General features: G+C 45.9%; 1 protein-coding gene across 3 annotated transcripts; it reads left to right on the top strand.

Annotated features, from left to right (window-relative positions):
• Window positions 1-991: 991 nt before the first annotated feature.
• Window positions 992-26,586, top strand: MRPL45 (mitochondrial ribosomal protein L45). 3 transcript variants are annotated; one of them, XM_024350352.3, is made up of 8 exons: window positions 992-1,246; window positions 2,446-2,623; window positions 3,348-3,465; window positions 9,990-10,088; window positions 22,092-22,140; window positions 23,995-24,144; window positions 25,505-25,678; window positions 25,884-26,586. In XM_024350352.3, the coding sequence occupies exons 1-8, from the start codon at window positions 1,181-1,183 to the stop codon at window positions 25,968-25,970; spliced, it is 921 nt and encodes a 306-aa protein (XP_024206120.1). In that variant the 5' UTR covers window positions 992-1,180; the 3' UTR covers window positions 25,971-26,586. The 3 variants fall into 3 exon arrangements, with proteins under 3 accessions (XP_024206120.1, XP_054527596.1, XP_063655693.1); XM_063799623.1 differs by having other exon boundaries at window positions 1,160-1,332; XM_054671621.2 differs by lacking the exon at window positions 23,995-24,144 and having other exon boundaries at window positions 1,124-1,246.
• The last annotated feature ends 799 nt before the right edge of the window (window positions 26,587-27,385 follow it).

Here is a 27,385-nt window from a genome sequence, read left to right as displayed (position 1 = left end):
TGGAAAGTGTCTGCCTTTCAGCAACGTTTACACTACTGAATTTACTAGGGTGATCCCAACATCACGAATCCTTTAACAACTTAACATGAAGCAGCACGTAGCAGTTACCTGCATGGGTTCTGGAATTAGACTGCTTAGATTCAAATCTCGGTTCTGCCAGTTATCATCTATCTAACCTTAAGTAAATTACGTAATTGCTCTGTGACTCTTTTCCGAAATGACAAATCACAAATGTTTTTGTCAGTTCACGTGTCTTCTGCTTTAGTAAACATAGTACAAGACAGTAGTCAATCTCTTTTTTTTTTTTTTTTTTTTTGAGACAAAGTCTTTCTCTGTCACCGAGGCTGGAGTGCAGTGGCGGGATCTCGGATCACTGCAGCCTCCGCCTCCTGTGTTCGAGGGATTCTCCTGCCTTAGCTTCCCAAGTAGCTCAGACTACAGCCGCCTGCCACCAAGCCCGGCGCTCTCTTGCTGGCGCATGACAACCGTGCGTTCCACCCTACGACTAATTTTTTTTTTTTTTTTTTTTTTTTAGACGGAGTCTAGCTCTGGCTGGAGTCAGTGGCGCGATCTCGGCTCACTGCAACCTCTGCCTCCTGGGTTCAAGCGATTCTCCTGCCTCAGCCTTACAAGCAGCTGGGACTACAGGCGCGTGCCACCACGCCCGGGTAATTTTTGTATTTTTAGTAGAGACGGGGTTTCGTCATTTTGTCCAGGCTGGTCTCGAACTCCTGACTTCAGGTGATCCACCGGTCTCGGCCTCCCAAAGTGCTGGGATTACAGGCGTGAGCCACCGCGCCCGGCCTCCTTTTCCTTTTTTAACTAATGGAATAAACGGCAATGTGCCAAGCATACAGCAATGCCCATTCCCCGGCCTTCAGAAAGCCTCGGGCGCAGGCGCAGCTCGCGTTCAAGCGCTCTCTCGCTGGCGGGTGACAACAGTTCGTTCCACCCTACGCCCAACGTTGTCTCCCTGCGCACGCGCGGCCGTACTCCGCCCTCCTTACTCCACCCTCCCCCACTCCCGCGAGCACGTGCGCGTCCTCGCTGCTCACACTGCGGCGGAGGGCGCGCTCCCTGGAAAATTCCACTCCTGTGCTAGCTCCACCCTGTGGGGCTTTTCTCCTACCCGACGCTCTTCACGCTCAGCTCCCTTCCCGGCGGCCTTTGCGGGAACAAGATGGCAGCCCCCATACCTCAAGGGTTCTCTTGTTTATCGAGGGTTTTGGGCTGGTGGTCTCGGCAGGTGGGTAGGGACGGGGCCGATAGGACCCTAGGGGCTACAGGAGGAGGACAGAGTCGAGGGAAATACTCTCTGTGCAATTGTCCTTGGTGAGCTGGGACAATACGAGTCATACCTAGGCCGGGGAAGAGGCTTAGGTGGACAGGACCTAGCTGCGGAGCTCAGTGGTCGAATGGGGATAGCCTAGACAGGGCCATGAGAGCGAGTGAATTAACGGGTATTAAGTTTTTCCGGATTGGTTTGGGTCTGTCTGGCGAGGAGATATTAAAGGAGAGACAAGTAATGGGTTGGAAGGTGGACTCCCTAATTTTCGATTCTTATAAGTGAACTACGTTGAAGAGTAGCCGAAAATGAGGGCGTCCCATATTGTCACTGCCCCGTCTGAGCAAACCTCATGATCAGAGAGAAAAGGTCTCCTGGTCTTTCGAGGGTTTATTGGTCAGTTGGGTGCTAAAACGACAGAATAAAGTTTACAGCGAGACTCCCGATAGGATGAGCAAAATATCACGCGTACATATGGAGCAGATGCCTACAAGAGGACTTTGCTTATGCTTTAAGAATAGCATTCAGGGCCAGGCGCGGTGGTTCACACTTGTAATCCCAGCACTTTGAAAGTCCGAGGCGGAAGGATGGCTTGAGCCCAGGAGTTCGAAATGAGCCTGGGCAACATATAAGACCTGGTCTTTACAAAAAAATTTTAAAATTAGCCGGATGTGATGGCGCACTCCTTAGTCCCAGCTACTTGGGAGGCTGCGGTGGGAGAATAGCTAGAGCCCAGGAGGTCAAGGCTGCAGTGAACCGTGATTGTGCCACCGCACTCCAGGCTAGCGATCTGCCTCAAAAAATAATAAAGAATAGTATTCTGCCTATTTCAGTATTGAGTTGGTGTTTCCCCATCACCATCAGTTTTTGAAACTTGCTTTAATCAACTCAGTATCCGTAGGAGTTAGCATAGTCCTGTACTGTGGGAAGTTCTAAAGGAAGCCTTTAGTAAATGTGATGTTAATAAAGACTGCTAACTGTCTTCTATTTAGAGACACCCATAAGTATTAAGGTCCTAATGCATTTTTTCCCTGTGATATTGTTTTATAATTGTTCCTGAAGCATTCTTTGGATATTCCCTCTCTATAGTGCTTTGCTTAGAGTTTGTAAAAGATAGTAGATCTTTTTTCTAGGTTCCTAACCTTTCCTTTACCTTCCAGCCAGTTCTGGTGACTCAGTCCTCAGCTATAGTTCCAGTAAGAACTAAAAAACGTTTCACACCTCCTATTTATCAACCTAAATTTAAAACAGAAAAGGAGTTTATGCAACATGCCCGGAAAGCAGGATTGGTTATTCCTCCAGAAAAATCGGACCGTTCCATACATCTGGCCTGTACAGGTGAGGTATTTCTGGGACCCTGACCTGGGATCCTTCTGTCAGAGATCTTCTGGAACTTGGGATGACTTGGACTATGATTGATAATATTTAATTAAGCACAAAGTCAGTTCAACCTCAATAATGATTAACCTTATATACACTATATATCATGAAGTTGTTCTTTGAACTTACTTTCACACTGTCCCTAGAAGGCAAGAGTGAAATTTCTCCATTTTGTGGAAGTAGAAACTGAGGCTCTGAGAGAAGACTTAAATCTTTCTGGCTTTTTTTGTTTTGTTTTGTTTTGTTTTTTGAGACAGAGTCTCGTTCTGTCGCCCAGTGGCACAATCTGGGCTCACTGCAACCTCTGCCCCCCTGGGTTCAAGCGATTCTCCTACCTCAGCCTTCCAAGTAGCTGGGATTACAGGCACCTGCCACCATGCCTGGCTAATTTTTGTATTTTCAGTAGAGATGGGGTTTCACCATCTTGGCCAGGCGGGTCTTGAATTCCTGACTTTGTGATCCGCCCGCCTCGGCCTCCCAAAGTGCTGGGATTACAGGTGTGAGCCACTGTGCCCGGCCTTGTTTTGTTTTTTTCTAGTGTAACATAGTTCTCTCTACATGGAAGTCTGTTTCATTAGTCTACTTCATATCCACAATCCTTCCCAATTTTACATTACTTCAATTTTATGAGTTCTTCTCAATCTTTCAACACTTTCTTAATTTTTTTCTTCCCTTATTACAGCTGGTATATTTGATGCCTATGTTCCTCCTGAGGGTGATGCACGCATATCATCTCTTTCAAAGGAGGGACTGATAGAGAGAACTGAACGAATGAAGAAGACTATGGCATCACAAGTGTCGTAGGTGTCTGAGACATTTGGGTATTGGTATTAGAATAACAATTTTTTGTTGCTACTTTATCCCAAAGAGACCTTTTTGGGTTAATTGGGTTGGGTGTCATTCTCTTAATAACATGATGGTATTTTCTCCTTTGTACTAGAGTCTGTATTTAATGCAGAATAATGTGGGCTTCCTGATTCTCAGCATCCCTGCCTTTATTGGTAATTTTTGTCATATCAGTTAGGGAGTTGACTTTGGAGTGTATAGGATCCTTTTTTAATCATATATTTAATTTTTTTTTTTTTTTGAGATGGAGTTTCGCTCTTGTTGCCCAGACTAGAGTGCAATGGCACGATCTTGGCTCACCGCAACCTCCGCCTCCCGGGTTCAAATGATTCTCCTGCCTCAGCCTCCTGAGTAGCTGGGATTACAGGCATGTGCCACCATGCCCAGCTAATTTTGTATTTTTAGTAGAGATGTGGTTTCTCCATGTTGGTCTGTTGGTCAGGCTGGTCTTGAACTCCTGACCTCAGGAGGCCCGCCTTGGCCTCCCAAAGTGCTGGGATTACAGGCGAGAGCCACCACGCCCAGCCCTTTATTTATTTATTTATTTATTTATTTTGAGATGGAGTTTCACTCTTAACTCACTGCAACCTCTGCCTCCCGGGTTCAAGAGATTCTCCTGCCTCAGCCTCCCGAGTAGCTGGACTACAGACGCATGCCACCACGCCCAGCTAATTTTTGTATTTTTAGTAAAGATGGGGTTTCACCATGTTGGCCAAGATGGTCTCGATCTCTTGACCTCGTGATCCACCCACCTCGGCCTCCTGAAGTGCTGGGATTACAGGCGTGAGCCACTGCGCCCAGCCGACCTGGCTAATTTTTAAAAGAAATTTTTGTAGAGACGGGTTATCACTATGTTGCCCAGGCTGGTCTCGAACTCCTGGGCTCAAGCAGTCCTCCCACCTCAGCCTCCCAAAATTCTGGGATTACAGGTGTGACCCGTCACACCCAGCCAGTCTAGCTCTGACTGTATCTATCTTTTTTTTTTAATTTGTACTGTTCATTGCAGAGCAGGGCTACCCCATAGGCCACTGTGCCCAGAGTAGCCGCTGTCACTATATGTAAATCATGTATAGGTTTATGTGCATAAGTATATTGAGTCAGTATGAATTCTTCACATGGCCATGACTTATTTCTCTACATATAGATTTTATTGGCTGGGTGCGGTGGCTCACGTCTGTAATCCCAGCACTTTGGGAGGCTGAGGTGGGCGGATCACCTGAGGTCAGGAATCGAAAACCAGCCTGACCAACATGGAGAAACCTCGTCTCTACTAAAAATGCAAAATTAGCCGGGCGTGGTGGCACATGCCTGTAATCCCAGCTACTCAGGAGGCTGAGGCAGGAGAATCGCTTGAACCCGGGAGGCAGAGGTTGCGGTGAGCCGAGATCGTGCCATTGCACTCCAGCCTGGGCAACAAGGGCGAAACTCTGTCTCAAAAAAAAAAAAAAAAAATAAAGATTTTATCATATCACCTCCCTGCTTAGAACTCTTTTATGGCTTCCTGTTAACCAAAGAATAAAATCCAGATATCTTCAGTGGTATACAAAGCTTTTATAATCTGGTCCTTGCCTTTTTCTCCACCATCATTCTTTGTCCTTATTCCATTTTTCTCATCCTAAATTTTAGCGTTTCCAAACTAATTGCCAATTCCTTGCCAGTACTGTACCATTCCTCTTTGTCTTTGCACATCCTTTCCTTTGCCTGAAATGTCTTTTTCCCCTCCTACTTTTTTTTTCTTCTTTTTTTGAGTTGGAGTTTTACTCTTGTTGTCCAGGCTGGAGTGCAATGGTGCAATCTCGGCTCACCACAACCTCTGCCTTCTGGGTTCAAGCGATTCTCCTGCCTCAGCTCCCGAGTAGCTGGGATTACAGGCATGTGCCACCACGTCCGGCTAATTTTGTATTTTTAATAGAGATGGGGTTTCTTCATGTTGGTCAGGCTGGTCTTGAACTCCCGACCTCAGGTGATCCGCCAGCCTCAGGCCTCCCAGAGTGCTGGGATTACAGGCATGAGCCACCACGCCGGGCTATCATGTTTGTTTCTAAGGCCTCCATGACTATTTTTGGTGCTGCCTTTGCTGTGATTGTAATTGCACACTTGTATTTATTTCTCCTAATACTCTGTACTGCAATGTTTCCTCTCATGTATTTCTCTCCTGGACTGTGAGCAGGGTCCATGGTGATGATGAACAAAGCACATACGGTTTTACCATGCAGTTCTCTTCTAGGGGAGGAAAACAGTCATTAAATACTGATCGCACACAAATAATTACAGGTGTAGTGAAGTAGGAGTGCCATGGGAGCATATGACGGAAAGATAATGGCTGGGCGCGGTGGCTCACGCCTGTAATCCCAGCGCTTTGGGATGACGAGGCGGGTGGATCACGAGGTCAGGAGATCGAGACCATCCTGGCTAACACAGGGAAACCCCGTCTCTACTAAAAATACAAAAAATTAGCCAGGCGCGGTGGCGGGCGCCTGTAGTCCCAGCTACTCAGGAGGCTGAGGCCGGAGAATGGTGTGAACTCAGGAGGCAGAGCTTGCAGTGAGCCGAGATTGCACCACTGCACTCCAGCCTGGGCGACAGAGCAAGACTCCGTCTCAAAAAAAAAAAAAAAAAAAAAAAAAAAGATAACTTGGTCTGGGAGATCAGAGAAGACTTGCCTGAGGAAATGATATTTAAAGTTGGGATTGTGGCTGGATGAGGTGGCTCACAACTGTAATCCCAGCACTTGGGGAAGCCAAGGCTGGCGGATCACCTGAGGTCGGGAGTTTGAGACCAGCCTGGCCAACATGGTGAGATCCCATCTCTACTAAAGATACAAAATTTAGCCAAGCATGGTGGCACATACCTATAATCTCAGCTACTCGGAAGGCTGAGGCAGGAGAATCACTTGAACCCAGGAGGTGGAGGTTGCAGTGAGCCCAGATTGCACCACTGCATTCCAGCCTGGGCAACAGAGTGAGACTCCATCTCAAAAAAAAAAAAAAAAAAAAAGTTTTTTTTTTTTTTTTAGAGTTAGCCAGGTGGAGAAGTGTGGTGAGGAATAGCATTCTAGGGAAACAGAACAGTACAAGCAAGGCTTTGAGGTTAAAAGAGTATAAAGGGGTGTCAGATTTTGTCAAATGCTTTTTTGTGTCTATTGAGATGATCATGTGATACTTGTTCTTTATTCTGTTGATATGATGACATATTAATTGATTTTCTTTTCTTTTCTTCTTTTTTTTTGAGATGGAGTCTTGCTCTGTTACCCAGGCTGGAGTGCAGTGGCTCCATCTCGGCCCACTGCAGCCTCTGCCTCCCAGGTTCAAGTGATTCTCCTGCCTCAGCCTCCCGAGTAGCTGAGACTACAGGTGTGCGCCACCATGCCCCACTGATTTTTGTATTTTTAGTAGAGACAGGGTTTCACCATGTTAGCCAGCCTGGACTCCTGACCTCAGGTGATCCACCTTCCTGACCTCCCAAAGTGCTGGCATTACAGGCGTGAGGCACCGTGCCCAGCCTTATTAATTGATTTTCAAATATTAAACCAACCTCACATCCCTGGGATAAATTCCTTTAACACACTTAAATTAATACTTTGATTAAATCAAATTCTCTATATTGTTATAACTTGGAAAATGCTGTTGACAGCTGAGTTATATAGTACATTATGAACACTTTTTCTTTCCTGCATAATATATTTTTTTTTTCTGAAGTGTAGTGTCTTAATTTGCTCATTTGCTTATGGAACTATGGGTTATGTAATTTCCTCTCTGTGCATTCAAAACATTAAATTTTTTTTTTTTTTTTGAGAAGGAGTCTCACTCTGTTGCCCACGCTGGAGTGCAATGGTGTGATCTTGGCTCACTGCAACCTCTGCCTCCCGGGTTCAAGCAATTCTTCTGTGTTAGCCTCCCCAGTAGGTGGGACTACAGGTGTGTGCCACCACACCTGGCTGTTTTGTATTTTTAGTACAGACGGGGTTTCACCATATTGGCCAGGCTGGTCTCGAACTCCTGACCTCATTATCTACCTGCCTCAGCCTCCCAAAGTGCTAGGATTACAGGTGTGAGCCACCACGCCCTGCAACATTAAATATTTTATTAATTTCATCTTTTTCAAGAAATCCCTCCTGGAGTCTTCTTACCTGTTTTAATCTGGACTAGTTGCTCTTTTTTTTTTTTTTTAATTGATCATTCTTGGGTGTTTCTCGCAGAGGGGGATTTGGCAGGGTCACAGGACAATAGTGGAGGGAAGGTCAGCAGATAAACAAGTGACAAAGGTCTCTGGTTTTCCTAGGCAGAGGACCCTGCGGCCTTCCGCAGTGTTTGTGTCCCTGGGTACTTGAGATTAGGGAGTGGTGATGACTCTTAACGAGCATGCTGCCTTCAAGCATCTGTTTAACAAAGCACATCTTGCACCACCCTTAATCCATTCAACCCTGAGTGGATACAGCACATGTTTCAGAGAGCACAGGGTTGGGGGTAAGGTCACAGATCAACAGGATCCCAAGGCAGAAGAATTTTTCTTAGTACAGAACAAACTGAAAAGTCTCGCATGTCTACCTCTTTCTACACAGACACGGCAACCATCCGATTTCTCAATCTTTTCCCCACCTTTCCCCCCTTTCTATTCCACAAAACCACCATTGTCATCATGGCCCGATCTCAATGAGCTGTTGGGTACACCTCCCAGACGGGGTGGTGGCCGGGCAGAGGGGCTCCTCACTTCCCAGTAGGGACGGCCGGGCAGAAGCGCCCCTCACCTCCCGGACGGGGCGGCTGGCCGGGCGGGGGGCTGACCCCCCCACCTCCCTCCCGGACGGGGCGGCTGGCCAGGCGGAGGGGCTGACCCCCCCACCTCCCTCCCGGACGGGGCGGCTGGCCGGGCAGAGGGGCTCCTCACTTCCCAGTAGGGGCGGCCGGGCAGAGGCGCCCCTCACTTCCCGGACAGGGCGGCTGGCCGGGCGGGGGGCTGAACCCCCACCTCCCTCCCGGACGGGGTGGCTGGCCGGGCAGAGGGGCTCCTCACTTCCCAGTAGGGGCGGCCGGGCAGAGGCGCCCCTCACCTCCCGGAAGGGGTGGCTGGCCGGGCTGCACCCGGCCTGTCTTTGTAACTTCTAATGTTGCTGTTAGGAAGCCCAGTGTTGCCAGGTGCCATGGCTCAGGCCTGTAATCCCAGCACTTTGGGAGGCCGAGGCAGGCAGATCACAAGGTCAGGAGTTCGAGACCAGCCTGGTCAGCATGGTGAAACCCCATCTCTACTAAAAATACAAAAATTAGGCGGGCGGGGTGATGTGTGCCTGTAGTCCCAGCTACTTGGGAGGCTGAGGCAGGAGAATTGCTTGAACCCAGGAGGCAGAGGTTGCAGTGAGCTGAGATTGCGCCACTGTACTCCAGCCTGTGCGACGGAGTGCGAGACTCTGTCTCAAAAAAAAAAAAAAAAGAAGCCCAGTGTTATTCTGACTCTTTTTTTTGAGATGGAGTCTCGCTCTGTTTCCCAGGCTGGAGTGCAGTGGCGCGATCACTACCTCTGCCTCCTAAGTTCAAGTATTCTCCTGCCTCAGCCTCCCAAGTAGCTGGGATTACAGACAGCACCACCATGCCCAGCTTTTTTTTTTTTTGAGATGGAGTCTCACTCTGTGACCCAGGCTGGAATGCAGTGGTGCGATCTCTGCTCACTGCAACCTCTGCCTCCTGGGTTCAAGCGATTCTTGTGCCTCAGCCTCCGGAGTAGCTGGGATTACAGGTGTGCACCACCATGCCCAGCTTATTTTTGGATTTTTAGTATAGATGGGGTTTCACCCTGTTGGCTAGGCTGGTCTCAAACTCCTGACCTCAAGTGATCTACCTGCCTCGGCCTCCCAAAGTGCTGGGATTACAGACGTGAGCCACCGCGCCTGGCCTATTTTCACTCTTGAGCATTTGTAAGAAACCCGTTTTTTCTGTTTTTAGTGCATATAAGATGTTATCTTTGATTCTAGAATTCTGAAATTTCACTATGAGAAGTCTTAGTCTTTCTTTAGAGTGCTTAATTTAAGAGGGAGAAGGTTGAATTTCCAGGACTTGACACATTAAAAAATCAATTATTGGCCGGGCGTGGTAGCTCACGCCTGTAATCCCAGGACTTTGGGAGGCCGAGGCGGGCGGATCCTGAGGTCAGGAGATCGAGACCATCCTGGCTAACACGGTGAAACCCCGTCTCTACTAAAAATACAAAAATTTAGCCGCGTGTGGTCACGGGCGCCTGTAGTACCAGCTACTCAGGAGGCTGAGGCAGGAGAATGGCGTGAACCTGGGAGGCAGAGCTTGCAGTGAGCCGAGATCATGCCACTGCACTCCAGCCTGGGCGACAGAGCGAGACTCAAAAAAAGAAAAAAAAAAAAAAAGCTAAACAATTATTGAGTAAGTGGATGGACATGAATGGAGGTCAGTGTAGGCTGTGAATTATGGAATTGTAAGACCTTTAGAAGTAATACTCAGGCTTAATTTTACAGAATCCGGAGGATAAAAGACTATGATGCCAACTTTAAAATAAAGGACTTCCCTGAAAAAGCTAAGGATATCTTTATTGAAGCTCACCTTTGTCTAAACAAGTAAGTGAACTCCCTATCTTTACCCATTCTGTTCTCAGCAGTTAGCTATTATTTTAGGCACAGTTTTTTTGTTTGTTTGTTTGTTTTTGTTTTGCACAAATTTGTTTTCTGCCTTCAGGTAAGAGATCTAGAGTGAGAGAACTTCCTATATTGGAAGTAATTAGTGACTGACGCTGTCTTTCACTCCCCTCTCTGCTTCTGGGAATTTCTACCATTTGGTCTGTCTCAGTTCCACCTGCAAGTGTTGGGACCTTGTGCCAGAATAGCTGCCTTTTTCACCCCATCTGATCCCTGAATTCATTCTGATCTTTTTTGTGTGTTTGTCTTACGTATCTTCATTTCCCTTTCCTTGATTATTTGGAATATATTTCTTGTGAAAATTTCCAGCTCTCCCTCCAATTTTATTTTTTTATTTTTTATTTTTTATTTTGAGATGGAGTCTCGCTCTGTCACCCAGGCTGGAGTGCAATGGTGCAATCTTGGCTCTCTGCAACCTCCACCTCCCTGGTTCAAGCAACTCCCCTGCCTCAGCCTCCCAAGTAGCTGGGATTACAGGTGCACGCCACCACATCCGGCTAATTTTTTTGTATTTTTAGTAGAGACGGGGTTTCATCATGTTGGCCAGACTGGTCCTGAACTCCTGACCTCAGGCAATCTGCCCGCCTCGGCCTCCCAAAGTGCTAGGATTACAGGCGTGAGCCACCACGCCCGGCCCCCGTTTTTTTTTTTGAGATGGAGTCTCACTGTTGCACAGTCTGGAATGCAGTGGCATGATCATGGCTCACTGCAGCCTTGACCTCCTGGACCCAAGTGGTTCTCTCAAGGAATCTACTTAGTCCGTCAAGTAGAGCTGGGACCACCAGCATCTGCCACCACACCCAGCTAATTAAAATAAACTTTTTTTTGTAGAGACAAGGTTTTGCTATGTTGCCTAGACTGGTCTCAAATTCCTGGGCTCAAGCAATCCTCCTGCCTTGGCCTCCCAAAGTGAAGAAATTATAGGCATGAGCCACCATACCTGGCCACCCAGCTTTTTCTTGATTCATCCAAGTTAGGGCTGCTAGGAAGATGAAGAATCAACATTAGGAGGCTGGAATATCTTAAGTACTAGCCGTGGACTGTTGCTGGCATTCTTTGATCTGTGGCTGCTGTGGCTAGGCTTCAGGTGGGACCCAAAACCTGTAGTCTAAAATCCATTAATTATTTAATTTTACTTTTATTTCTTTAAAAAAAATTTATTTATTTTGAATAGAGATGGGATGTCGCGATGTTGCCCAGGCTGTTCTTGTTTTTGTTTTTTGTTTTGAGACGGTCTTGTTCTGTTGCCCAGGCTGGAGGGCAGTGGTGCAATCACAGCTCATTGCAGCCTCAGCTCTGGGGCTCAAGCGATCCTCCCATCTCAGCCCCCTGAGTAGCTGGAACCTCTAGGGGTATACCACCACACCCTGCTAGTTTTCATTTTTTGTAGGGATGGGATTTCACCATGTTGCCCAGGCTATGCAAGCCAGTCATTTTTTTTTCCCCTTTTTGAGACGGAGTCTAGCTCTGTCATCCAGGCTGGAGTGCAGTGGTGCAGCCTGTGCCTCCTGGGTTCAAGCAATTCTCCTGCCTTAGCCTCCCAAGTAACTGCATGCCACCACACCCAGCTAATTTTTGTATGTTTAGTACAGATGGGTTTTTACCATGTTGGCCAGGTGGTCTAAAACTCCTGACCTCAGGTGATCTGCCTACCTCAGCCTCCCAAAGTGCTGGGATTACAGATGTGAGCCACTATGCTCAGCCTTGTTTTATTTCTCAAAACATTGTTTTTTTTTTTTGTTTGTTTGTTTGTTTGTTTGTTTTGAGATAGACTCTTGCTCTGTTGCCCAGGCTGGAGTGCAGTGACATGATCTTGGCTCACTGCAACCTCTGCCTCCCAGATTCAAGCAATTCTCCTGCCTTAACCTCCCAAGTAACTGGGATTACAGGCACGCACCACCACACCTGACTATTTTCTGTATTTTTAATAGAGACGGATTTCACCATGTTGGCCAGGCTGGTCTTGAACTCCTGACCTCAAGTGATCCGCCCACCTCGGCCTCCCAAAGTGCTGGGATTACAGGCGTGAGCCAAGGCGCCCGGCCTAATTTTTGTATTTTTAGTAGAGATGGGGTTTTGCCATGTTGGCTAGGCTGGTCTCAAACTCCTGACCTCAGGTGATCCGCCCTCCTCAGCGTTACTGTTGTTTCTGTTGAGAAATTAACTTTTTTTTTTTTCATTTTGTTAAAGTTTATTTTTACTTTGTGTGCTTTTATTTATCTTTTTTTTTTGAGACAGAGTCTTGCTATGTCACCAGGCTGGAGTGCAGGCTCGACTTACTGCAACCTCCGCCTCCCAGTTTGAAACGATTCTGCTGCCTCAGCCTCTTGAGTAGCTGGAACTACAGGTGCCTGCCACCACGCCCAGCTAATTTTTGTATTTTTAGTGGAGACAGTGTTTCACCATATTGGCCAGGCTGGTCTCGAACTCCTGACCTTGTGATCTGCCCACCTTGGCCTCCCAAAGTGCTGGGATTACAGGTGTGAGCCACTGTGCCCAGCTGACTTTGTGTGCTTTGAAGATTTTCTCTCAGGCTGGGTGTGGTGGCTCTCGCTTGTAATCCCAGCGCTTTGGGAGGCCAAGACTGGTGGATCACAAGGTCAGGAGTTCGAAACCAGCCTGGCCAATGTGGTGAAACCCTGCCTCTACTAAAAATACAAAAAAAAAAATTAGCCAGGTGTGGTGGTGCATGCGTGTAATCTCTGCTACTCGGGAGGGGCTGAGGCAGGAGAATCGCTTGAACCCAGGAGTCAGAGGTTGCTTTGAGCCGAGATCGTGCAGCTGCACTCAAGCCACGACAACAGAGCAAAACTCCGTCTCAGAAAAAAAAAAAAAAAAAAAAAGATTTTTTTTCTTTCTTTTTATATTCAGCAATTTACTATGATTTATCTATGGGTATCTGTCTTCTTAAATTTTTATTTTTTTTTTAGTTTTTTTTGTAGAGACAGGGTCTGGCCTTTGTTGCCCAGGCTGGTCTTGAATCCCTGGCTTCAAGCAATCCTTCCACCTCAGACTCCCAAAATGCTGGGATTATAGGCATGTGCCACCACAGTGGGCCATGTGTGTGTCTTTTATCCTGCTCTGGGTTCATATTGCTTCTTAAATCTTTAGGTGCTTTTTTTGTCAGTGTTGGAAAATTCTCAGTCAGAACTCATCTCTTCAGATGTTGCTTCTGCTCCACTTTCTCGTCTCCTTGTGTAGTTCTGAATACACATATGTTAGATCTTTCACTGTGTGCCAAATGTGTCTTCAGCTCTTTTCTATATTTTTCCAACCTTTTTTTTCCCCCTCCAGCTTTAGTCTGGATATTCTCTGATCTATCTTCCTGTCCTCTTTTCAATTGTAGCTAATCTGCTGTTAACCTACCTATCGAGTTCTTAATTTTATATTTATTTTATTTATTTTCTGTTTTTCGCTTTTAGAATTTTCATTTTTTTTTTTTTTTTTTTTTTTTAGTGTGTCCAGATCTCTGGTAAAATTCTCCATTCTGTCATCTAATTTCTTGAACATGCTAATCACAGTTATTTTAAAACCTGTGTCTGATAACTTCAAAATCTATGTCTTCAATAGGTCCATTTTCTCTTGTCTTATTTGTTTCTTTTGGGTTTTGGTTAGTTCTTGTCATTTTTGTTTTTGTTTTTTTTTTTTTTTTTGAGATGGAGTCTTGCTCTGTCACCCTGGCTGGAGTGCAGTGGTGTGATCTCCGCTCACTGCATCCTCTGCCTCCCGGATTCAAGGAATTCTCCCTTCTCAGTCCCTGGAGTAGCTGAGACTACAGGTGCACACCATGATGCCCAGCTAATTTTTGTATTTTTAGTAGAAATGGCATTTCACCATATTGGTCAGGCTGGTCTCCAACTCCTGACTTCAGGTGATTCACCTGCCTCAGCCTCCCAAAGTGCTGGGATTACAGGCATGAGCCACTGCACCTGGCCTTGTTTTTGGTTTTTGAGACAGGCTCTTGCGCTGTCACTCAGGCTAGAGTACACTGGCTCGATCACGGCTCACTGCTGCCTTGACCTCCCAAGCTCAAGTGATCCTCCCACTTCAGCCTCCAAAGTAGCTGGGACTTAGTACATGCCACCATACCTGGCTAATTTTTAAATTTTTTGTAGAGACAGGGTCTTGCTATGTTGCCCAGGCTGGTCTCGAACTCTGGCCTCAAGCAGTCCTCTCACCTCAGCCTCCCAAAGTGTTGGTACAGTTTTCTTGCCATTTTGTATTCCTGCATTTTTTTTTTAAACAAATAGATATTTTAGAAAAATCTAAGACAATCATTTATTTTAAAAATTATAAGATTAATAATAGCTTTTATATATTTATGGTAAAATACACATAATATACAATTTACAATTTTGATCATTTTGAAGTATATAATTCAGTGGCATTAAGTACATTCACAATGTTGTACAATTCTTACCACTATCCATTTCCAGATTTTGTTCATCTCAGACAGGAATTTTATACCCATTAAGCAGTAATTCCCCATTGCCCTCTTCCCTTATCACCTGGTAACCTCCATTCTACTTTATTTCTCTATGAATTTACCCATCCTGATGCTATGGTCTGAATGTTAGTGTCTCCTGAAAATTCATTTGTCAAAATCCTAACCCCCAAGGTGTTGGTATAGGCTGTGGGGGGCCCTCTGGGAGGTGATGAGGTCCTGAGAGTGGAGCCCTCATGAATGGGAAGAGTGCCCTTATAAAGGAGACCCGGGGATCCAGGTGTGGTGGTTCACGCCTATAATCCCAGCACTTTGGGAGGCTGAGGCAGGCAGATCACGAGGTCAAGAGATCGAGACCATCCTGGCCAGCATGGTGAAACCCCATCTCTACTAAAAATACAAAAATTAGCTGGGCGTGGTGGCGTGTACCTGTAGTCCCGGTTACTTGGGAGGCTGAGGCAAGAGAATTGCTTGAACCCAGGAGGTGGAGGTTGCAGTGAGCCGAGATCGCACCACTGCACTCCAGCCTGGCAACAGAGCGAGACTCCATCTCAAAAAAAAAAAAAAAAAAAAGAGACCTGAGGGAGCTTGTGCACCCCTTCCACCCACCGATGACACAGCAAGAAGTCAACATCTATGAGGAACGGGCTCTCACTAGACACCAAATTTGCCAGTGTCTTGATCTTGGACTTCCCAGCCTCTAGAACTGTGAGAAATAAATGTTGTTTATAAGCCACCTGGTTTATGATATTTTTGTTATAGCATCCTGAACAGATGAAGGCATCTAGGTACCTCACATAAGTGGAATCTTACAGTTTTTGACCTTTTGTGATTGGCTTAGTTCACTTAGCATGATGTCTTCAATGTTCATATATATTGTAGCATGTGTCTCCTTAATTTTATTTTTATTTTTTTATCTTTTTTTTGTTTTTGAGATGGAGTTTTGCTCTTGTCACCCAGGCTGGAGTGTAATGGCTCGATCTCCAGTCACTGCAACCTTTGCCTACTGGGTTCAAGCGATTCTCCAGCCTCAGCCTCCCAAGTAGCTGGGATTACAGACGCCTGCCATCACACCTGGCTAATTTTTGTATTTTTAGTAGAGACGGGGTTCACCATGTTGGCCAGGCTGGTCTCGAACTCCTGACCTCAGGTGATCCGCCTGCCTCGGCCTCCGTAAGTGCGGGGATTACAGGTGTGAGCCACTGTGCCCAGCCACATATGTCTCCTTATTAAGGCTGAATAATATTTCATTGTATGTATATACACCACATTTTGTTTATCCATTCATCTAGTGATGGACATTCAGGTTGTTTTCACCTTTTATTGTGGCATAATGCTCCTGTGATTGTTGGTGTACAAGTATCTGTTTGAGCTCGTGCTTTCAATTCATTTGGGTATATACTCAGAACTGAAGTTGTTGGATCACGTGATAACTCTATGTTTAACTTTTTGAAGGTCTGGGTGGTGGCTCATACCCATAATCCAGCACTTTTGGAGGCCGAAGTGGGAGGATTGTTTCTGGGCAGCAGAGTAAGACCCCATCTCTATAAAAAATTTAAAAAATCATCCAGGCATGGTGGTGCATGCCTGTAGTCCCAGCTATTTGAGGTGCTAAGGCAGAAGGATTGCTTGAGCTCAGGGATTTTTGAGGCTGTGGTGAGCTATGATTGTGTCACTACACTCCAGCCTCAATGACAGAGTGAGACTGTCTCAAAAAAAAAAAACCTAACTTTTTGAGGAACCACCATATGGTTTTCCTTAGCAGCTACACTGTTTTACATTCCTATGACCAATGCACAAGGATTCCAGTTTCTCTACATCCTCACTGATACCTATTACTTTCCTTTTTATTTTTTTTATTTTTTTTATTTTTTTTGAGATGGAGTCTCGCTCTGTTGCCCAGGCTGGAGTGCAGTGGCACAATCTCGGCTCACTGCAAGCTCCGCCTGCCGGGTTCAAGCCATTCTCCTGCCTCAGCCTCCTGGGTAGCTGGAACTACAGGCGCCTGCCACCACGCCCGGCTAATTTTTTGTATTTTTAGTAGAGATGGGGTTTCATGTGTTAGCCAGGATGGTCTCAATCTCCTGACCTCGTGATCCACCCGCCTTGGCCTCCCAAAGTGCTGGGATTACAGGCGTGAGCTATCGCACCCAGCCACTTTCCTTTCTATTAAAAAAAAAATATATATATATATATATATATATATATATATATATATGAGAGATGGGGTCTCACTGTATTGCCCAAGCTGGTCTCAAACTCCTGGGCTTAAGCAATCCTCTTGCCTCGGCCTCCCAAAATGCTAGGACTACAGGTGTGAGCCACCATGCCCAGCCTTTTTCTTTTTATAATAGGCATCCTCATGGGTGTGAAGTGTAGTATCTCATTATGGTTTTGCTTTGTATTTCCCTAATAGCTAGTGACATTGAGCATCTTTTCGTGTGCTATTGGCCTTTTGTACGTCTTCTTTGAAGAAAGGTCTTTTTTTTTTTTTTTTTTTGAGTTGAAGTCTTGCTCTGTCGCCCAGACAGGACTGCAGTGGCACGATCTCGGCTCATAGCAACCTCTGCCTCCTGGGTTCAAGCGATTCTCCTGCCTCAGCCTCCCGAGTAGCTGGGATTACAGGCATGCACCATCATGCCCAGCTAATTTTTGTAGTTTTAGTAGAGACGGGGTTTCACCATGTTGGCCAGGCTGGTCTCGAACTCCTGACCTCAGATGATCCACCCACCTCAGCCTTCCAAAGTGGTGGGATTACAGGCATGAGCCACTGCACCCAGCCCAGAAAGGTCTATTTTTAAATTAGGCGGTTATTTTGTTGTTGAGTTATAGGAGTTCTTTATATATTTTGGATATTAATCCTTTATCAGATATATGCTGTGCTAATATTTCCCCCCATTTTATGGTTTGTCTTTTCACTCTTTTATTATTATTAGTTTTTGAGATGGAGTTTTGCTCTTGAAGCCCAGGCTGGAGTGCAATGGCGTGATCTCGGCTCACCGCAACCTCTGCCTCCTGGGTTCAAGCAATTCTCCTGCCTCAGCCTCCTGAGTAGCTCGGATTACAGGCATGCGCCACCATGCCTGGCTAATTTTGTATTTTTAGTAGAGACAGGGTTTCACCATGTTGGCCAGGCTGGTCTTGAATTCCCGACCTCGGGTGATCCACCTGCCTCGGCCTCCCAAAGTGCTGGGATTACAGGCGTGAGCCACTGCGCCTGCCGTCTTTTCACTCTTGATAGTATCCTTTGATGCAAAAAAGTTTTAAATTTTGATGAAATCCAGTTTTTCAAGTTTTTTTCTTTTGTTACCATATTGAGTTTTTTCTTTTGGTGTCATATTCAAGAAATCATTGCCAAATCCAGTGTCATGAAGTATTTCCCTTTCCTTTTTCTCTAAGATTTTTATAGTTTTAGCTCTCACATTTAGGTCTTTGCTCCATTTTGAGTTAGTTTTTGTATATAGTGAAAACTATGTGATGTTTTTGCTTTTTTTTGCATGAGAATATTCATTTTTCTAGCACCATTTATTGAAGAGACTGTGCTTTCCCATTAAGTGGCCAGGCTGGTCTCAAACTCCTGACCTCAGATGATCCACCCGCCTCGACCTCCCAAAGCGTTGGGATTACAGGCATGAGCCACCGCCTGTCCTCAACAGTGGTTTTTGCAGAAATAGAGAAACACAGCCAGGCGTGGTGGCTAGTTCAACCTAGTTTGAATAATATCAACTTAGTTTCAATAACATACAAACGCTCTGCTCCTATATGTCTCTCCCTCCCACTTCATTATGTCTCTCCTGCTTCATTATCACAGATTACAGTTTTATACCTTGGGTGCCCATTACATCAATTCATAATTATTGTTTTATGCATTTGTCTTTTAAATCATACAGGATGAAAAATGAGGAATTATAAACCAAAAGTACAGTAATACAGGCTTTTATATTTATCTTTGTAGTTACTTTTCCTACATAGTAGTAAAACATACATGTTTTTTGTTTTTTTCTTGTGGTTTTGAGTTACTTTCTGGTGTCCTTTCATTTTAGCCTGAAGGATCCCCTTTAGCCTTTGTTTGTTTCTTTTTTTTTTTAAAGTCAGGGTCTCACTTTTTCAGCCAGGCTGGAGTGAGCACAGTGGTGCAATGATAGCTGCACTGCAGCCTCAACCTGCTGGGCTCAAGCGATCTTCCCACCTCAGCCCCTGAGTAGCTGGGACTACAGGTGTGTGCCACAGCACCTGGCTAATTTTTTTTTTTTTTTCTAATTTTTTTGCAGAGACAGGGGTCTCGCTTTGTTGCCCAGGCTGGTCTCGAACTCCTGGCCTCAAGTGATCCTCTTGCCTCTGCCTCCCAATGTGTTGGGATTATAGGCATGAGCTGCTGTGCCCAGCCTGTTGCCACTTTCAAGATTCATTCTTTGTGTTTGGGTTTTGACACTTTGGTTTTAATGTTTCTTGGTATGAATTTCTTTCAGTTTATCTTGCTAGGAGGTTTTTGAGCTTTCTGGATGTACATATGAATGTCTTTCATCAGATTTGGGATGTCTGCAGCCATTATTTCTTTTTCTTTTTTTTTTTTTTTTGCATGTTATTTTTATTTTATTTTATTTTTTGAGATGGAGCTTTACTCTTGTTGCCCAGGCTGGAGTGCAGTGGCCCGATCTCGGCTCATTGCAGCCTCCGCCTCCCAGGTTCAAGTGATTCTCCTGCCTCAGTCTCCCAAGTAGCTGGGATTACAGGCACTTGCCACCCACACCTGGCTAATTTTTGTATTTTTTAGTAAAGATAGGGTTTCACCCTGTTGACCAGGCTGGTCTCGAACTCCTGACCTCAGGTGATCCACCCACCTTGGCCTCCCAAAGTGCTGGGATTACAAGTATGAGCTACTGTGCCTGGCCGCATTATTTCTTCAAATTTTTTTTCTATCCATTTCTTTCTTCTTTTTCTGGGACTCCTATGATGTGTATTTGGTATACTTGATGATGTCCCACAGGTCCCTCAAGGTTTTGTTCATTTTTTTTATTATTTTTTCTCTTTGCATTTTAGACTGTGTAATTTTAATTACCTTATCCTCAAGTTCACTGATCCTTTGCCTGCTCAAACCTGCTGTTGAACCCCTCTAGTGAATTTTAAAATTTATTGTACTTTTTAGCTCCAGAATTTCTGTTTGGTTCCCTTGTATAATTTCTGTCTCCAATGTGTTCACACATTGTTTTTCTGATTTCATTACTTCTTTGTCCATGGTTTCCTTTAGCTCATTGGACATATTTAGGACAATTGATTTGTGTCTTTACTAATAATTACAATGTCTGGGTTTCCTTAGGGGTGGTTTCTGTCAAATTATTTTTTGGTCAGGTGTGGTAGCTCATGCCTATAATCCAGTACTTTGGGAGGCCGAGGCGGGCAGATCACTTGAGTCCAGGAGTTCGAGACCAGCCTGGCCAACATGGTGAAACCCCAACTCTACTAAAAATACGAAAAAAGCTGGGTGTGGTGGCGTGCACCTGTAGTCCCAGAGTCTCACTCTGTAGCCCAGGCTGGAGGGCAGTGGTGCAATCCAAAAAAAAAAAAAAAAGCAAAAGTGTATTTGTCTGTTTTACATTTTATCCAACATTTCCTTTTTTTTTGAGACGGAGTCTCGCTCTGTTGCCAGGCTGGAGTGCAGTGGCGCGATCTTGGCTCACTGCAACCTCCACCTCCCAGGTTCAAGCGATTCTCCTGCCTCAGCCTCCTGAATAGCTGAGACTCCAGATGTGTGCCACTGTACCTGGCTAATTTTTGTATTTTTAGTAGGGACAGGGTTTCACCATGTTGGCCAGGATGGTCTTGATCTCCTGACCTCGTGATCTGCCCGCCTTGGCCTCCCAAAGTGCTGGGATTACAGGCATGAGCCACCGCACCCGGCCCATTTTATCCACCATTTCTAAATGTTTATAGTAGAAGTAGTATTACATTATTGCAAAATAGTAAGTGAACTCATGGAAAATGGAGTTTATTTCCACTGAAGACTTCTATGCCAGGATAGTGGGGAGGAAGAGTTCACTCAGAGGTGCCAGTGATGGTCATCATGGTAGTTGTCACCACAGCTCAGTCTGTTCCTACAGTAGAGGAAATGACTTGGAATCTTTCCTATTAGGAATAGAGATGAAAGGGAAGCAGATAGACATGTTAGAACTAATCCCTTACCCATTCTGGGCTTAGAGAGCAAGATTTTTCAAAGGGGACAAAGAGTTAAACTGCTCATAGTAAACTGGGGAAAAGTCGTGTGTATCTGAAAGAAGCTAATCTATGGCCTTAGGTTTGAGACTCATCAGCTAGGAACCCTCCTAAAATCTTGTATCTATAGGAACTAGGGTTTGTTGTCTGTTTTGTGGTTTTTTTGTTTTGTTTTGTTTTGTTTGAGACGGAATCTCGCTCTGTCACTCAGGCTAGAGTGCAGTGGTGTGATCTCAGCTCACCGCAACCTCCGCCTCCCGGGTTCATGCCATTCTCCTGCCTTAGCCTCCTGAGTAGCTGGGACTACAGGCACCTGCTACTACTCTCGGCTAATTTTTTTTGTATTTTTAGTAGAGATGGGGTTTCACCTTGTTAGCCATGACGGTCTCGATCTCCTGACCTCATGATCCACCCGCCTCGGACTCCCAAAATGCTGGGATTACAGGCATGAGCCACCATGCCCGGCTGTTTTGTGTTTTTTTAACCATTACTATATAGAGTCAGCATGACTCGGCCACTCTGGCAGCAACAAGATAAAGGAGAGAAAATAGACCAGGAAAGACATGATTATCTTTGACTAGGTTCAAAGATGAGCGTGTAAGATATAAGGCTAAAAACATGGTGAAACCCCATCTCTACTAAAAATACAAAAATTAGGTGGGCGTCATGACGTGCATTTGTAGTCCCAGCTACTCAGGAGGCTGAGGCAGGAGAACCGCTTGAACCTGGGAGGTGGAGGTTGCAGTGAGCCGAGATAGCGCCACTGCACTCCAGCCTGGCGACAGAGCGAGACTCTGTCTCAAAAAAAAAAAAAGATATAAGGCCAAGCCAGATGGTACTGATGCTGGCTCAGAGGCAAGAGGAGATAAAACAAGCTTTTGATTGTTACTTGTGTTGAACTTTGTTGCTCATACTAGCTTAGAGCAAAAATCAGGTCCTATGTCCCAGTGAGGGTACCCATCTTAAGGATATATGGTAATTTTAGAGAAATTACCTCCTACTCCTTAGATTTAAACATAATTTTTTTAAAATTTATTTTTTATTTGTAATATAATTTTATTCTGCTACCAGATCTTAGGGTTTTCTGGTAAATCACATTATTGTTCGTCTTTGTGCCCCTAGAATTTAGCATATTTTATACCTGGCTTATACTAGATGTGCCGAAAACGTTTGTAAAAATGAATTGTTTTCCATTTTCAGGACCATTTTCAGTCTTCATACAGGGTATTATAAGAGCAGTAGTCAATGATATTTATTGCTTTGTTTTCTAGCTCAGACCATGACCGACTTCATACCTTGGTAACTGAACACTGTTTTCCAGTAAGTTCTCATCCTCCTTAGAACTGTGGGGTGACTGAGTGGGCAGATTCTAGATGTCGTCTCTGGTTTTTCTTTTCTTTTCTTTTCTTTCTTTTTTTTTTTTTTTTGAGACAGAGTTTCACTCTTGTTGCCCAGGCTGGAGTGCAATGGTGCGATCTTGGCTCACCGCAACCTCCACCTCCCAGGTTCAAGCGATTCTCCTACCTCATCCTCCCAAGTAGCTGGGATTACAGGCATGCGCCACCATGCCCAGCTATTTATTTATTTATTTATTTATTTATTTATTTTGAGATGGAGTCTCGCTCTGTCGCCCAGGATGGAGTGCAGTGGCGCTATCTCGGCTCACTGCAAGCTCCGCCTCCTGGGTTCACGCCATTCTCCTGCCTCAGCCTCTTGAGTAGCTGGGACTACAGGCACCCGCCAGCACACCCGGCTAATTTTTTTGTATTTTTAGTAGAGACGGGGTTTCACCGTGTTAGCCAGGATGGTCTCGATCTTCTGACCTCGTGATCCGGCCACCTCGGCTTCCCAAAGTGCTGGGATTACAGGTGTGAGCTACCGCACCTGGCCTAATTTTGTATTTTTAGTAGAGACGGGGTTTCTCCCGTTGGTCAGGCTGGTCTCCAACTCCCGACCTCAGGTGATCCGCCCGCCTCGGCCTCCCAAAGTGCTGGGATTACAGGCATGAACCCCACTGCGCCCTGCCTGGTTTTTCTTAAGAAGGAGCAGTTTTGAGAGTGTAGGAAGTTTAAGGCACAGGTTGAAGGTTCATTGCTTGTAGCTGAATGACAATGTCTTGACACAGACTCTGGTAAGGGCCCTGGCAAATGAAAGAAGTCCCTCAACAAGCAGTAATGACACTGCAGGAGCATAGGTCCTGAGGCTTGGATATGGGCCATACTAGGCCACATCTCCACACGCCTGCACTATCATGAGGGATTTAACAAGAGTTCATGAGGCTTATATTGAGTGGTAACAGGAGTGTGAGGCACTTGGAGGGATCCCCAAGGATAAGAACTTTGTGGTTCAGTTAGAGATCCAAGAATAAGAACTTGGGGCCGGGTGCGGTGGCTCACGCCTGTAACCCCAGCACTTTGGGAGGCCGAGGCGGGCGGATCACGAGGTCAGGAGATCAAGACCATCCTGGCTAACATGGTGAAACCCCGTCTCTACTGAAAATACAGAAAAATTAGCCGGGCATGGTGGCGGGCGCCCAGTAGTCCCAGCTACTCGGGAAGCTGAGGCAAGAGAATGGCGTGAACCTGGGAGGCGGAGCTTGCAGTGAGCCGAGACCGCGCCACTGTGCTCTAGCCTGGGCAACAGAGCAAGATTGCCGTCTCAAAAATAAAAATAAATAAAAAAAGAACTTGGGTTTCTATCAGTAGAACTTCAGTTTCTATCAGTCTTCCCCAGTCCTAGCAGTTTAGCCCTTATAGCCCTGTAAAATTCCCACTTTTCATTGTTAATATGTGAGTGGGAAAAAAATATATATATGCAGTCAACACAAGTACATGCAATAATTGCCACATTATGAAAGTGTATGGGAGGGATATTGGTGTATTGGGCATGCTGGCAGTTTGGAATGTGGTTTTTGTTGATTTAGAGAAGGGTCCTCAAAGAGGAAGGTGGGTCTGAAGTTGTGATATAGATGAAGAGAGAGTTGTCAGGTGAGCTTGACCAATAGCTTAATCAAAACTTGGGAAGGTGCAAGAGAAAATAGGCACAAGAGAGCATGTGGTGGGAAACGTGCTACCTGTTGGCTGTAGTCTTGCAGGAAGTGAGAGCAGTGTGGCAGCACCAGCTTCCTTAAAGGGAGGGAAAAATGCAGTTGAACTTGTTCTCCTTTGCCTTTAGGACATGACCTGGGACATCAAATATAAGACCGTCCGCTGGAGCTTTGTGGAATCTTTAGAGCCCTCCCATGTTGTTCAAGTTCGCTGTTCAAGTATGATGAACCAGGGCAACGTGTACGGCCAGATCACCGTACGCATGCACACCCGGCAGGTAGAGGCACTCGTCTGCCTTCCTCCCAGCTTTTTTTCACTCTGAGCTTGGGCACCTCCCTCTGGAGTGCTGGGTATGGTTGCCCAGGACTGTAGACAGTAATAAAAGGTACACTGTGACCTGTCTTCCTTGCTGTGCCGCTGTCCCCTTCCCACTGTTACATGTTAGCTCTACTAAGATGTGTGAGGATATTCTCTCCCACTCTTCCTGATTTTTTTTTTCCCCCAAGACAGGGTCTCATTCTGTCACCCAGGCTGGAGTGCAGTGATGTGATTGTGGCTCACTGCAGCCTCAACCTCCTGGGCTCAAGCAATCCTCCCACCTCAGCCTCCAAGTAGCTGGGACAACAGGGGCACGCAACCATGCCTGGCTAATTTTAGTATTTTTTGTAGAGACCAGTCTTGTCATTTTGCCCAAGCTGGTCTCAGACTCCTGAGCTCAAGTGATGCACCCACCTCAGCCTCCCAAAGTGCTGAGACTATAGGCATGAGCCATTGTGCCCCACTCCTTCTTGGTCTTGACTTCCCCATCTCTCTGCCCCCTGTCAAAGAACTTGTAAGAATAAAGTGTCAGTAGTTGATCAGATAGTCCTAGATTCAGAATTCCGAGATAACTTTTTTTCTACCCATTAAGATTTTTTCTGGCTGGGCACAGTAACTCATGCCTGTAATCCCAGCACTTTGGGAGGCCACGGCAGGCAGATCACAAGGTCAGGAGTTCAAGACCAGCCTGGCCAACATGGCAAAACACTCTGTACACTACAAATAGAAAAATTGGCCGGGCATGATGGTGTGTGCCTGTAGTCCCACCTACTCAGGAGGCTGAGGCAGGAGAATCACTTGAACCTGGAAGGCGGAGGTTGCAGTGAGACGATACCGTACCACTGCACTCCAGCCTGGGCAACAGCAAGACTCCGTCTCCAAAAAAAAAAAAAATTTAAAAAGATTTTTCTTATGGTGGTTTCAAAAATGGTTGTGTGGCAGGCTGGGTGCAGTGGCTCACGCCTGTAATCCCAGCACTTTGAGAGGCCGAAGCGGGTGGATCACCTGAGGTCAGGAGTTGGACAGCTGGGTCAACATGGTGACACCCCATCTCTACTAAAAAAGACAAAAGAAAATCATCCAGGAGTGGTGGCACGTGCCTGTAATCCCAGCTACTTGGGAGGCTGAGGCAGGAGAATTGCTTGAACCCAGGAGGTAGAGGTTGCAGTGAGCTGAGATCATGCCACTGCACTCCAGCCAGGGCAACAGAGTGAGACTCTGTCTCAAAAAAAAAAAAAAGGTTGTATGGCAATAAAACAAACAACTCACACTCACACACCAAAAAAACTAAGAGGCCAGATTTGCTTTTATCCTTGCAGACTCTGGCCATCTATGACCGGTTTGGCCGGTTGATGTATGGACAGGAAGATGTACCCAAGGATGTCCTGGAGTATGTTGTATTCGAAAAGCAGTTGACAAACCCCTATGGAAGCTGGAGAATGCATACCAAGATCGTTCCCCCATGGGCACCCCCTAAGCAGCCCATCCTTAAGGTAAGGTGGCTTGCATGGTTTAAGAGAGCTGAGGCACTACTCGTGGTCTCCTAAGCCACTCTGTCGGGCTCCACCTAGTGGCGAGAGGGGGTGATGCACCACCCAGGAAGGGAAGGCTGGGTGGGTGGGTGGGTGGGAGCAAGGGAGCTCTTCTGGGTTAGCCATGGGCTTGGTTGGTGGGTAACTTGGCGTCCTACTCTTTCAGACGGTGATGATCCCTGGCCCTCAGCTGAAACCAGAAGAAGAATATGAAGAGGCACAAGGAGAGGCCCAGAAGCCTCAGCTAGCCTGATGACAAAAATGACTTCTAGGGTGAAGCCTGGGTGATGAGGCTGCTGGAAGCTTTGAAGTCTCCCATTCCCCTCATGCTATAAAAAGAACTACCTTTGTTCTCTCCCATCCTGCTCAGGTCTTTTCAGCAGTCTCATCATCAGCAACCATGACTGATGACTGGGCCCTAGCAGGTGGCAGGTATAACATGGCCATGGACACTCTTCTTTTTTAAATTTTATGTCTAGCTTCTGAGTCTAGATGAAAGGCAGTATGTTTCAGAGAACATTGGATATCAGTTTTTCCCACAGCAGGGACTGTGAGAGACAACCAGCAGCATCCTCTTTGTAATCACAGGGCAGGGATCAGAGTTTGAAATAAAATGCTGTCAGGGTGTTGGAAAAATTTTGGTGAGTTCTGCACATTTCCCCTGGTTCAGGCTGGGCATGGACCAGCCTTCAGATGGCAGAAGTGGAAGATGAGCCTACTTGTGAGCGATGTGACTTTAAGGAAATGAAGACTGGGGAAGAATAATTAGTGTTTATAAGACATTTAAGAGGCCCTTTTTCATATACTGACTCACTGATGAATCAGCATTTGCATTTTATGGAAAAATATAAATCCAAAGAAATAATTTATCCCTTAGCCTTGGATTGTGTTCTTAATTATTAGCTGTATCAGGAAGTGTTGGGGGAGGCAGGGGCCATGGAAAGGTTGTTACATTTGGAAAATTCATCTGCAGTACTTGGTTCCCTGATTTCTAGCACCATTTGGAGATGGGGACTGTTCTTTCCAGCCCAGTATTGAAGGTGAGTGTACAAAAGTATGAACGTGTGCAGAGGAAAATAGGCCAGCCCCTCCTTGTTCCTTAGCTCCAGATGGGCTGTTAAAAGGGTGTGGGACCTCACATGCCCATGTGTCCTAGGCCATCTGAGTGTGACAAGAGAAATCACTTTGTTTTTGTTTTATTTTGTTTTTTAGAGATGCAGTCTTGCTCTGTCAGGCCCAGGCTGGAGTGCAGTGGCACGATCTCGGCTCACTGCAAGCTCCACCTCCTGGATTCAAGCTATTCTCCTGCCTCAGCTTCCCATGTAGCTGGGACTACAGGCATGCGCCACCATGCCTGGCTAATTTTTGAATTTTTTTTTTAGTAGAGATGGGGTTTCACTATGTGTTGGCCAGGCTGGTCTCGAACTCCTGTCCTCAGGTGATCTGCCTGCCTCATCCTCCCAAAGTGCTGGGATTACAGGTGTGAGTCACCATGCCTGGCCTGTTAAGTGTTAACTATGGAAACAAAGGTATGTATATTTAGGGAAGAGACAGCCCTGGTGTCTCTCATCAACCACTCTCATCATGCTGCTTAGTCCCAACCTTTTTGGCTTAAAGTGTACATCACTTTAATTACTGCCCAAGTGAGGTTTGGTCACATCCTATTTG

The sequence above is a fragment of the Pan troglodytes genome, chromosome 19 (assembly GCF_028858775.2).
Source record: "Pan troglodytes isolate AG18354 chromosome 19, NHGRI_mPanTro3-v2.0_pri, whole genome shotgun sequence".
Taxonomy (NCBI): domain Eukaryota; kingdom Metazoa; phylum Chordata; class Mammalia; order Primates; family Hominidae; genus Pan; species Pan troglodytes.
The sequence above is the reverse complement of the archived record's forward strand: the minus strand, read 5'-3'. Positions and strand labels throughout refer to the sequence as shown.

Excerpts from the sequence above, each read along its gene's own strand:
- MRPL45 (XM_024350352.3), top strand. The coding sequence starts at position 1,181 with ATGGCAGCCCCCATACCTCAAGGGTTCTCTTGTTTATCGAGGGTTTTG. Across the intron at positions 10,089-22,091 it reads GCTCACCTTTGTCTAAACAA|CTCAGACCATGACCGACTTC; the intron begins GTAAGTGAACTC and ends TTTGTTTTCTAG. Across the intron at positions 24,145-25,504 it reads TACGCATGCACACCCGGCAG|ACTCTGGCCATCTATGACCG; the intron begins GTAGAGGCACTC and ends TTATCCTTGCAG.